The 13,381-nt window shown below is 40.3% G+C and overlaps 1 protein-coding gene across 3 annotated transcripts in view; it reads left to right on the top strand.

Annotated features, from left to right (window-relative positions):
- Mrpl1 (mitochondrial ribosomal protein L1) overlaps positions 1-2,723 on the top strand; it is a 90,599-nt gene extending 87,876 nt beyond the window's left edge. For all 3 annotated transcript variants that reach the window (XM_063247222.1, XM_013141509.3, XM_003477663.5), the window contains 2 exons: positions 1,053-1,134; positions 2,545-2,723. In XM_063247222.1, coding sequence (XP_063103292.1) covers positions 1,053-1,134; positions 2,545-2,657 — 195 coding nt within the window. In that variant the 3' untranslated portion in view covers positions 2,658-2,723. The remainder of the gene's footprint in view (positions 1-1,052; positions 1,135-2,544) is intronic.
- The last annotated feature ends 10,658 nt before the right edge of the window (positions 2,724-13,381 follow it).

Here is a 13,381-nt window from a genome sequence, read left to right as displayed (position 1 = left end):
TAGCATACCATTCTGAAAATCTCTTGAGGTATGTATATCTACATGCATGTAATCAAGTAGTTTTTATTTTAGGCTCATGAAAGCATTATTTTTTAAATGTCTGTAAGTAAATCAACAAATAACTTTAAGAGGAAATACCACTAATTACTTGGGAATGAGGATGCAAAATAGTATGTGTATTCAAAATATGCCTTGCAGAAATTACTTGGAAATCAAGGACCTTCAAGTGGAAAACTTCAGAACACTTGGTACTATATTCTATATGGCTGTTAAATCTTGACATATAAGCCAGGCATACAATCCCAGCACTCAGGAGGCTGAGGCAAGAGGATTGTTGCAAGTTCGAGACCAGCCTGAGCTACAAAGTGAGTTCAAGAGCAGCCCGAACTGCATAGTGAGACCTTGTCTGGAAAAGGGGAAAAAAAAAAATCTTGACATACAGATGTAAATGCAGCTGTATGTATGTGCGTGTGCGTGTGCGTGTGCGTGTGCGTGTGTGAGAGAGAGAGAGAGAGAGAGAGAGAGAGAGAGAGAGAGAGAGAGCGAGAAGACCCGGGATTGGACCCAGAGTCTCATGTGTATTAGGCTTGTGCTTTACCATTGAGCTACAGTCCTACTCCTTTTTAAAAACTTTGAGATGGCATCTTGCCAGGTTGCATAGGCTGGCCTTATTCCTACCTCAGCCTCCCAAGAAACTGGAACTACAGGTAAGCCACCATCTCTGATATAAAATGTATCATTCTAAAGGAAGAGTTAAAGAGGTTTTCTTTGTTGTTTTCTTTTTCCCCACATTCATAGTAAGATCTCATAATAGGTAAGTATATTAGGTGAATGTTGCTTTATTTAGTCTTTTTCTTATTCTTGCAGCACTAAAAGAGTGAATTCAAGGTTTTTGCACATGGAAGGCAAGTACTGTACCATTAGGATACATCCCCAGTCCAAATGAATATTTGAAACACACCATCTGGATTCTACACTACCCATACACTACCCAAACTGTGTCATCTTTTGACTGTTCCATTGTTAATGTTATACATATCCTTTCCTTTCAGTTGGATATGTCGTGTGACCAGATAGCTGCTAATCTGCAGACAGTTATTAATGAAGTCTGCAGGCACAGACCCCTAAATCTGGGTAAGTGTTTTGCTGAAGGTAGACTTCCCTATAGCCCTGTGATACTTTTCAACAGGTAAAATATTAAGAAAACAGTTAACATCCAACTATGAAGCAATACTATTTCTAGGAATTAGAGAAATAAAATTTAATTTCTAAAAGATTTACAGTTTTTAGGGAGAGACTTTATCATTAATAAAAAGAATATATCCTGAAATCTTCATAAATGCCTATATTATGTCTACCATTAAATATAACAAAGTTGGAGGCATGATTGCTTTAATCCTACTGTGATGTTAAATAGGAACTTAAAATGGTATAAAATCATTTATGAGGGCCTGGAATTTAGCTCAACAGCATAAGCACCTGCTTGGCAAGTGCGAGGTCATGAGTTCAATCCCCAGTACCCAAAAATAAAAAATAATCATTTATGAAATGCCACTTTAAAGGCACATCATTCACTTTTTCCTTTATACTAGCAGTTGCCTATTTTAGAAAAGAAAGGTTATTTTTTGTCATAAGAGTCACTTTTTTTAAATGTTGTGATTCATACAGAATCATGAAAGTTGATCATGATGTAGAAACTTGCAGTAGGGCAGAATGCAAGCTCATCTAGCACCTTTATTGTGTTCTGTGCCATTCAAATTCCTTTCTCAAACTGCACTCATGGATAATTGAAGGCAGTCAAGGGTCTACTATACTTATTTGATTATTCATTTACAAGTTCACCATGATAGAACTTTGTCAGGTTTAGTTTTATAACTATGGTAATAAAAACCAATATTAAGTTATTTTTTGTCTTATAAAGGAGTTAAGCATGCTGATCATTAAATACCTCATTTGTTAATTCCTTTGTTCTTAATACAGTTGTAGTACTGAGTGATCATATGTGTACGAATACTTATATTTCACGGAGACTTTGCTTGTAGTATAGGATCATCTGAGACTACAACAGGATTGGATTGGTGGGCAGTAAACCCTCTAGAGCAGTATTGTTATTTTTTTTAAATGAAACTCTTTAGCATTGTTCCTTTGAAAAGCTTTTTAATTTTTAGAGAATTTTACCAACTGTTTGGTAGCACAAAATTAACACCTGTGCTGTTTTAAATAAATATTTATAGCATTTCCATCAAATGTAAATATCACCACCTGCTCACTTCATTGTTGATTTTGCAATAAAATAAATTTCAGGTGATCATCTTCTAGAAGACAGAAATGAATTATTAGTGAGTATGTAGTTTCAAAGATAAATCTCTAGGATAGCTAGTCTCCTGAAATGAAACCCTATTTCCTTGTAATTTAAAATATTAGGTAATATAGTACTTTTCAAGTGAAAATATGAATCCTGCAAAGTTTCCTGTTGTATGTTTGTATTTTCTTCTGAGGAGTCTGTGAAATAAAATCAAAGATGATTTCTGTCTTTGTTTCCAGGTCCCTTTGTGGTCCGCGCTTTCCTTCGTAGTTCAACAAGTGAAGGTTTACTATTAAAGATTGATCCATTATTGCCTAAAGAAGAAATTGAAAAAAGTAAAGAAGCTGCCTAAAAGTATGAAATTAATTTGCGTGCATTAAGAAGCAACAGAGAAAATTATAAAACTTCATAATTTCTACACTTGGTGTGATTTCTTGATTATTACCCTTGAAATGAATTTTTTTTATGATTTTTTGGGTTTTTTTATTTTAAAGAGAATAAAACTAAGCAAAATAAAACAGAAAAAAGCCAATCAAAACAAACCAGTATAAATGACACAGGACTTCAAAACAATACAAAATCAACAGTGATTACCATAATGCCTCTTGTCCTCAAAATAGCTGTAGATACCTTCAGACTTAGAAAAAATCAAACCAAACAGAACAGAATAGAATCAATAAAAACAAAATAATGAATGCAATAAGACTTCAAAGCAAGACAATAGTAAATCCAAAATGGCTCCCATAATATATCTTGCTATCTTTGAAGTAGCTGCCCATGCTATCAAATATAACAAAATCAAGCAAAACAGAATAAAACCCAACCCAACAAATAAATGAAAATGAGATATGATAAGTGAGCTGCTTTCTTGCTTGTTAGTTTGCCTAATCTAGGTTGGATTGATGACAATGCTACTCTCACATTAAAAACTTTAAATATTGATACATAAAGTGATGGTGCATTTAGGCATTTGGTCTGAAGAATTTATTTCACTTTAGGCTTTCTTTGTAGTTATTGTGGAAATACAAAAAGTTTTGAGTAAACTAGCAATTCTCTGTAAGTTACCTATTTGTAAACATTCAGTGAAGAAGTTATACAATTTTTATAATTTTCCCATTATAGTTATTGAAGTATACTTTGTTGACTGTAATATTAAAAACTTCATGTGTTTAAGAAAAAAAATGATACAGGACTTTCAAACAAGATAATAGGGAATTAACAATGACTAGCACCTTTAGGAGAGCCCTAATAAATACCACACTGCATACTGTTATCTTCTGAATAGATGATCAGACCACCAGCCCCAGACCTGCAAAGTCAGTAAAACATCAAACACCACAGCATCAAATTGTATTTTACCTCATTAGTTATCAACACAGCCTGTGTTTCCCCAGATGAGCCAGTCCCAAGGTAGGGAGGGTTGGCTCTTCTTGTTTCCCAGCCTGCATGCCAAAAGTGGCTGTGGTCTGGCTGTCCTCCATCAGTGGTGCTGGCCCACACGCAGTGCTGGTTCGAAGGGAGAGCTTACTTCTTGTTGACCTCTTGTTCTCTTCCCCCACAGCCCATAAATGACACTCCAGGGAAAGGCTGGCTGTCCCCCCAGCAGTGGCAGCCTATATATGGCCTTATGTTTTGTTTTTTGAAACAGGATCTTGCTATATAGGTTAGGCTGTCCCTGAGCTGACTATGTAGCCCAGGTGGCCTAAAACTCATGGTGATCCTCCTGTCTCAGCCATCCAAGTGCTAGGATAACAGGTGTGCACCACCACACCCATTTTGAAAGTGGATCTTAATACTAAAAATTCTTACAACTGTTTCAAAAACTTTTCTCTGTGTCTACACCTATCTTTTAGATTATTATCTTCCTTAGTATCCACAGTCTACATATTGATAGATAATAGCAGTTTCTAGCTTTCAAACTCCCTTGGGAACTATAGCCATCTAAGGCAATAACATCATCAGTTCCCAGAACGCAGAGAATGTCAGAGTCATGACTTAACATCACAATCATGACTGCTTCCTAGAGAAAATATAGCAAGAGCTCTTTCTAAGGATCCTTTCTCCCCTACCCCTCGCATAATGGAGCCTGGGCCTTGTGCATGCTGGATAAGCCCTGTACCACTGAGCTATCTCTCCAGTCCTCATTCTGAGTAATTCTGAATACCATGAATATAGAAAATTACTGAGCCAGTGAAATGTGTGTGAGTGATTTTTTAGAAGTCAATTTGCAAGAATTTATTTGTATATTTTGTAATACAGTATATTCTGATGCTCATACATAAAGTCCTGTGGATATCACTTGCATATATTTGACTTACTTGATCCTGATTTCTTCCGCTTAATAGCATAATAGGTTTTAGGGTTTGTTGAATGGATATCCTCTGAAGTAGATAGAACAACTTTTCTCATGGATGAAGAATCAGGCTAAGATACTAGATGCAGTCTTTCATTGAGTGCCAGTTTGAAGACCAGTGTTGATCCCAAAATATTTACTGATACAAAATGGAAAATATAAAGATAATTTTGGCAAGTGATTGCCAAGTGTCTTTTCTTAGGAATGAATTCATTTGAGACTTTTAAAGAGGATATGGTAAATGATATTTGTTTTATAAAAAACTAATGATAGTAAATTTTTAGGTGAGTTTTTAATAACACCTAGTTTGGGAGGGAAAGTTTGCAGATCCATGTATGTCTCCCAAGTTGTTTTTAAAAGTTTCATGGGCCTGGGAGATCTAAATAACTGAACAACACTGTATTTCACTAAGCTTTACTCATCTCATTGGCAAATTAAAATTTAGAGGCTGCTCACTAAGCTCTCACCTTAGTACAAAGCAGTAAGAGCACTTTGCTTTTATTGAGCACCTCTTGCTACCTTGTGCTCTGTATGCTCTCATTTTGTCCTCACAGTGATTGGATGGAGAAAGTGGTTTCTCATTTTGCAGAAAAAATGTGAGACTTGCATGAGATCTGCTCAGTGGCAGTTTGCTTTCAGAATATTTCAGGGTGTTAACTGACCTGTGGAACAAACTAGTCCCTATTTATTAGAATTTTTCAATTCTAATAGGGACAAGAACCTTGAGTGTTTACAGTGTATGCCTCTAGAAAAATGGAATTGTCATATATTCTCTTAATGGGATTATTTGTGTTTATTACTTAACAGCAAATTAAATCATTTTGAAAAGTAGACTTAACAAGTTTTTATTGCAAATACTAATGGTTTTCTAATTTGCATCCACATTATCCAAATTTGTATGAAACAAAATTGCTAGACTTCACCCAACCTTGTGGATGAATACTGAAAATTCACTTTTCTAACCATATGATGGTAATGCTGGCCCAGGAAGCCACACTTTGAGGACCACACATATACACCAGTGGTTCCTTTTCTGTAATTTAAAAAACTCTAATCTTGGGATTAGTTAAACTTGGGATTCAAAACTGTAAAGTGATTCTGAAGCACTAGGGTTGAGAATCACTGTTACATACTGTCTTATTTACTTTTATCATGTTACTGAGACAAAATACCTGATCTCAAAGTTAAAAGGAAAAAGATTTATTTAGCTCACACTTTGTAGAGGTTTCAGAACATAATCAGCTGGCCCCAAGGCAGGGTGGTACATGGCAGAGAGGCAGCAGAAGACAGCAAAATCAGCAAGAGCTGGAAAGTGAGAGCCTCTCTCTGTCTCTGACATTGTATGCAGGCCACCTGCCCTATCGCAGGTGTAGATTCATTCTCTTAATCCCAGCGTTGGACCATGAATCAATTGCGACTGCCCTCATGACTGCGTGAGGCTTTGGGGGAACATCTAGACACAAACCATAACATACTCTATTAATGGGGCTGGGGATTTAGCTCAGCAGCATAAGCACTTGCCTTGCAAGCAGGTGGTCATGAGTTCGATCCCCACTACCAGAAAAAAGGAAAACAAAAACAAAAAAACATACTCTATTAAGCAAGTCACGGAAGATATAGAACTGATAATATAAGATGAAAAAATAAACAATTTAAGAGCCAGGTCTAGTTTCTTCTGACTTTTTGGTCTGTAACTATGAGAGATCATGTGAAATAGGGAAATCATTAGATGATCACCAATATTGTGTGTGCATGTAAATGTGTGTGTGTGTGTGTGTTACTGAGCACTGAACCCAGGACCTTCTCACCGAACTATATACCAGACCATATTACTTATAGAGACAGGATGTCACTGAGATGCTCAGGTTAGTTGTTGAATTTTGATTGCCCTGCCTCAGCCTCTCAGGGTCCAGAGATTACAGGCATGTTCCACCATCCCTGTACTTTATTAACACAAATGAGGCAAACTTGATAGCATCATTTAATATTATTCTGTTAAAACCTGAATGTTTCAGGTGGCATGAGACAGTTTTTTTTTTTTTTTTTTTTTTTTAAATTCCATAAGCTTTTGTAGCCGGTAGTCAACTACAGTGTCCAGTAGGTGGCAATAGTAGTCTTTCATTCAACTTTTACCTTTTTTACTTAATGGGTACTTACTGTTAGGAGTCTTGATTTTTCACTTGACTATAAATAGCAAAAGTACTTTAGACTCCACATAGAGCTCTCATTTGCAGTTGTTTTTATTCTCTTGGGCATGTTACAGATGTTACCTTAGATATATAATAATGCATATTTAGAACTTTTAAAATTTCCCGTTAATAGAATTCGACTATGCAAAAGCTAAAATAATAAAGTAATAAATGCTCACTCATATATTACTCAGCATCAGCAATGATCCACTTTCTGCTAGAGTCGCAGTTTCATATGTCCCATCTACCTGGGATCCCTAATTTGTCTTCAACCTTGCTAGAATAATTAAAAATAAATTTCATATATCATTTCACTTCATATATAAAGTTTTAAAAAAAACTCCAAGTCTAATGACAAGATTTTAGGTCTATTTTTCAAAGCTCATTGTTTTTGGGTTCCACTGGGGCCCTTGTGGGTCATTCAGTTTTGCCTGGCTTTTTCTGCATGCTCAGGCTGATCTCAAACTCTTGAGCTCGGGCCGCCCGTCATCCCACCTTAACTTCCTGAGTGCTGGTATGTGTCATTGTCCCCAGCTTCGTCTTTTTTGGGGTGGTAGGCTTTTCACCTAATAATGGCCAAGGCACCTATTTCTAGTGCTCAGTATAAGAGTGATGTGCCATAATTAGCTACGAAAGATAGCATGTAAATGTTAGTATTTTAAAACTGAATCGAGAGCTGTTCACTAAAATTTTTATTTTTGAGTCAAAATATAATATTAGAAATTTATAAAAGAATACAAACATATTTGGATATCTTTTATCTAAAGGTATCCAAAGGGACAAAAATTGTACTGTATTGCTTTACTTTTAAAAATATAGCTGGGATGTGGCTCAGTTGTAGAGCACTTTCCCGGCCCCAGATTGGTTCCCTAGTTCAGCAAAGTAAGAGGCAGGGGAAAAAAAAAAAAAAATGAAGAAAGCATACAATAATGTATTCTGTTCCCTTTAGCAGTGAGGCAGGGGCACTCTTCTGTAGACAGCCGCCTGCAGAGACTGCACCCCTCTGGGGATCAGGTGCACAAGTGGAGAGTCAGGCTGGTTCTCTCCAACCCCAGCTGTGTGTCCTGAGGGGCAATGGGAAGGCCCAGAAAGAGGTTGCAGCTTCCAGCCCGCACTGGGCCCCGTGATGTCCTCGGGTCCCCGGGGCGCAGGGCTGGCGAGCGGGACCCTCGAGGACAGAAGTGGGCCCGTGCGCAGCGCCCCACGCGCCTTGCTTGAGCCCCGAAGCCAACCGTCTCGGCAGCTCTTTGCGCTCCGCCATTGAGTTTGGCCTCGGGCCGCCTCTGCGGACACCCAGAGCCTAGAGATTCTCCAGAAGGAGGCGCCCCTCTGGCTGCTGTCATGGGCGCCTTCCTGAGCAGCTACCCCGGCGAGCTCCAGGCCGCGATGCTGCTCCCGCCGCCGTCGCCCTCTGTGCTGGGCTGCGAGACTGCCAGATCCCGGCCTGCCCGCCGCCGCTGCCTCTGCAGCTGCCCCTATGCCAGGGGCCAGCGAGCCAGAATGGACCGTCAACTGACCGGTCGGGCCCTGTGCGGGCCACCTCTGCCCTGGGCGCCCCGCACTCCCAGGGGGAGCCAGCCAGGGCCCGCCCCGGACCCAGATCTGCCTTTACGCGGCCCTCTGAGAGTGGAAGACATTGGCCCCGAGCGCCCAGCCAGCCTCCCCGAGGCCCCCTTACCGGTGGTCACCATAGGACCTATGACAAGTGGAGCCCAGGGAAGTCCCGAAGGAGTTGCCGCGCAGGCAAGAAGAGGTTGGATGCACTCTTTTCCTTGGAGGTCCCGGAATGCAAGAGCAAGACGCAGGCGCTATCTGCCTGCAAGGTGGGGCCGACCAGAAACAGAGTGACCAGATCCTTGTACCCAGGCCAGGGACGCTGGGCTGGGCGCAAGCAGGCCGTGAAGCCCGCCAGCATCTGCTGCACAGCTGGCAGGAGGAGCCTTCCTACTGGGGACTTCAGGCTCTCCTGCCCTCCCCAGCCCACCACAGCAGCCCAGGCCATTGGCCTCCTGGATCCCCTGAAGAGTCAGGCCCTGCTACCCCCTCCTGACACTCAAGCCACAGCCCTTCCATCTCTACCTGCCCCCTCCCCCGCAAGCCTCCAGCGAGAGCCCCGTTTCACCCAAGGCCTGTTTCACCTCCCACTGTGTGCTTTGACCCCATACTGGCTCTGCCTGCCAAGGGGATCCCACCTGAAGAGACCAGCTCCATTTCAAGGTCCAGCAGTCTCCCTTGCCAGTCTACCCTTCTTGATCCTGGACCAGGACTTAGCAGGAAGACTGACCTGCCCCCTACATTCCCAGGTGCTCTAGCAATTTCAACCTATGTCCTTTGTTTAGAGAAAAAAATTGTTTATTGTTATGTGAATTAGAAGTACTTTTGGTAGCAGCCTGTGTGTGGTATTCTTTTTTTCAAACACTATCATGTTCGCTCCCTCTGGCACTTTGGCCATTTAGGACCCTGTGGCTCTGCCTTGAGCAGGCTTTCTTCAGGCAGAGGAGGTTTGAAACAGCTTCCTTGGCCTCACACACAGGAGTTGCCACAACTGAACCCCATGTTGTGAGCATCCACCCACAGCCTCCCCAGGCTTTGCCAATAAATTGCCTCCTAATTCCGCATCGCACTGATCACTTTTGCCAGAAGCTGTGCTGCTTTGACTGCCCAAATGTACAAATTCACAACAGGTTTCAGGAAACATGACCTATGCGTGCTCGCCAGAAATATTTTCAACTCTGGGAGTTAAAGGATGGGAAAACTGTCCTCCAGGGATCTTCTGGCCAGTACTTTTGAATTGTTAAAGATTCCAGTCATCAGATAGTATTAATAATCAGAAAATGTAAAACTATTTAAGAGCAAGCAATAGTGAGCTTGGCAAGAGGCAAAAATTCCAAAAGGAAATCATACCAAATGCTGGTGAAGAAACATGGAATTAGAATCCCAGGCAGCTTGTGGGGCCAGAGATTTAGCTCAGCAGCATAAGCATATCCTTGGTAAGCACTGGGTTGTGTGTTCGATTCCCAGTACCAAAAAAAAAAAAAAAAGAACTAAATTTTGGATCCTAAATTGAGCTCTGTGGTACAAGCACTTGCCTGGGAAGCCCAAAGTTGTCAGTTTGATCCTTGGCACAAGAAAAAAGAACCCCTAGCAGTGCCTTAGTGGGCAGTGGGTCCACATGCAAGTCTGAATTATTTCCCGGGGCTGGGGATTTAGCTCAGTGGCATAAGCACCTGCCTTGCAAGCAGGCAGTTGTGAGTTCGATCCCTGGTACCCATAAGAAAAAAAAAAGTGAGCACTTCCTGATTTATTTCCCTTATTGGTATGGTTTCAAGTTGCATCCATTTACCTATAAAAATCTTGAGTTTATCTTTATGGATGAATAGTAGTTCATTTTATAATAATACATATTTTTTGTACATTCCTTGGTTGATGGGAATTTGGATTGTTTTCAAGTTTAGCTTATTAGAAATGGTGCTGCTAAAAATATGGGTGCATATAAATCCCAGTGGTGCGATGTTTTTCATTCTCCTGGGAAGATACCCAGAAGGGGAATATCTGGTATAAATGGCACCTATAATTCTAGTTACTGAGGAATGTGCACACTGATTTGCACAATGGTTGCACCACTCTATGCTCCCACTAAGGGATGGAAAGTGTTCTTTTTTCCCACAGCCCCACCAGCATTTGTTATTGGATAATTTTTGATGATAGCCATTCTTACTGAGTTGAGGTGAAATTTCAGAATTGTTTTCATTTGCATTTCTCAGATGACCAGTGATGCTTAACATCTTTTCATATATTTATTTTCCATGTGTATTTCTTCACCTGAGAAGTATGTATTCATTTTTTGGATAGGGTCTTTGAATTTGGGGAGACCTCATTTTTTTTTAATTCTTTGTATGTTCCAGATCAAAGTCTCGTGTCTGAGGGACAGCTGGCTAAAGTTTTCCCCCAGTTCATGGGGTTTCTTTTCATTCTGTTGGTGACTTCTTTCATTGTGCATAAACTTTTCAATAAGATGTGATCCTAGTTGTTGATTCTTTCAAGTGTTTCTCATGCAGTTTGGTTTTTGTTCCGGAACGGTCTGCATACCCCTATGTCTTTGAAATTTCCACGTAATTTGTCTTCCAGTACATTTAGTGTTTATATTGTAATATTTAGATTTTTTAATAGATCTTTGACCCTTTTTTAATTTTTGTTTAGTACATGGTGGTAGACATTGGTCTAGTTTCAGTCTTCGGCACACGGAAAGCCAGTTTTTTCCGGCATCGTTTATTACAGAGACTATTTTTTTTTCCAGTGAAAATGTTTTGTCCCTTTATCAAAGGTGGCTATAAGGTGGCTGAGTGTGTTTCTGGTTGTGTCTGTGTCTTCTAATCTGTTCCACTGATCTTCAGGTTTGTTTTATTTTCTTTTGAGTTGTTTGTACCATTCTGATTTTATCAAAGTAGCTTTGTAGTATAATTCAGATAGCATAATTCAGATAGTATAATTCAGTAGCTTTGTAGTATAAGTCAGAAACTGTGATGCCTCCTGCTTTAGCTCTGTTGCCCAGGATTACCTTTGCTATTCTATGTTTTTTCTGTTTCCAGAAGAGTTTTACAAATGTTTTGTCTAGATTCACAAGGTGTTCTAATGATATTTTGATCAGGACTGCATTACATCTTTGTATCTGTTTGGGGAGTATGGCTGTTCTGACAATGTTGCTTCTTCCTATGCATGAGCAAAGAATATCTGTCCATTTTCTGAGATCTCCTTTGATTTCTTTATTCAGAGTACTGTAATTTTCAGTGTATGGATGTTTTACTTCTGTAAGATTGATTCCTAAGTATTTCTGGTTTTTGGATGTTACTGTGAGTATTGTGATTTTCCTGATTTCTCTCTCAGTGAGTTTGTGGTTTGTGTGTAAAAATGATAATTTCACTTTTTCCTTTCCTATCCTATTTCTTTTCTTGTCTAAGTATCTGGCTATTGTTTCCAGAACTATATTGAATATAAGTAGTGACAGTGGACATTGATGTCTATTTCCTGATTTTAGGTTGAAAGCTTTCAGTTTTTGTCCATTTAGTATGATGTTGGCTGATGGTTTGCCATAAATGGATGTTATTAGATTGAGGTAAAGTTCATCTATTCCAGTTTTCTGTAGGGTTTTAATCATTTAATCATTAATGATGAGCTTGACTTCTCTTTTTCCCCTACCTTTTCATAGTGAAAAGTAAATATATATGTATGTATCTATGATTGTTTTTCTATACAGTAAATCAAACTCATGCCCTCACATTGCCAGGCAGGCCCTGTGCTGCCGAGGTATATCCCTGGCTGTGTACCTGTATTTTACAGGCAGAGAATACTTAGCAAGAAAAGTGGTACTTATGCTAAGGTAAAATATGTAATAATAAACTTGTTTAAACCAGGTGTGGTGGTGTAATTCCAGTACATCTAAAATATACCAATGAACACTTTACAGGTGTCCAATAGCTGTAAGCCCTATACTCTGGGAAGCTGAGGCAAGTGAATTGCAGGTTAGTAACCCTAGCAAGACCTTGTCTCAAAATACTCCAAGTCTAATGACAAGATTTTAGGTCTATTTTTCAAACCTCATTGTTTTTGGGTTCGATTGGGGACCATGTGGGTCATTCAGTTTTGCCTGGCTTTTTCTGCATGCTCAGGCTGATCTCAAACTCTTGAGCTCGGGCCGCCATCATGCCACCTTAACTTCGGGAGTGCTGGTATGTGTCATTGTCCCCAGCTTCGTCTTTTTTGGGGTGGTAGGCTTTTCACCTAATAATGGCCAAGACACCTATTTCTAGTGCTCAGTATAAGAGTGTTGTGCCATAATTAGCTACGAAAGATATCATGTAAATGTTAGTATTTTAAAACTGAATCGAAATCTGTTCACTAAAATTTTTATTTTTGAGTCTAAATTTAAAATTAGAAATTTATAAAAGAATACAAACATATTTGGATATCTTTTATCTAAAGGTATCCAAAGGGACAAAAATTGTACTGTATTGCTTTACTTTTAAAAATATAGCTGGGATGTGGCTCAGTTGTAGAGCACTTTCCCGGCCCCAGATTGGTTCCCTAGTTCAGCAAAGTAAGAGGCAGGGGGAAAAAAAAAAAATGAAGAAAGCATACAATAATGTATTCTGTTCCCTTTAGCAGTGAGGCAGGGGCACTCTTCTGTAGACAGCCGCCTGCAGAGACTGCACCCCTCTGGGGATCAGGTGCACAAGTGGAGAGTCAGGCTGGTTCTCTCCAACCCCAGCTGTGTGTCCTGAGGGGCAATGGGAAGGCCCAGAAAGAGGTTGCAGCTTCCAGCCCGCACTGGGCCCCGTGATGTCCTCGGGTCCCCGGGGCGCAGGGCTGGCGAGCGGGACCCTCGAGGACAGAAGTGGGCCCGTGCGCAGCGCCCCACGCGCCTTGCTTGAGCCCCGAAGCCAACCGTCTCGGCAGCTCTTTGCGCTCCGCCATTGAGTTTGGCCTCGGGCCGCCTCTGCGGACACCCAGAGCCTAGAGATTCTCCAGAAGGAGGCG

Source organism: Cavia porcellus, unplaced genomic scaffold, assembly GCF_034190915.1.
Source record: "Cavia porcellus strain 051 isolate PalLab524CR breed Dunkin Hartley unplaced genomic scaffold, mCavPor4.1 scaffold_4, whole genome shotgun sequence".
In the NCBI taxonomy this organism is placed as follows: domain Eukaryota; kingdom Metazoa; phylum Chordata; class Mammalia; order Rodentia; family Caviidae; genus Cavia; species Cavia porcellus.
This window is presented reverse-complemented; position numbering and strand designations above follow the sequence as displayed.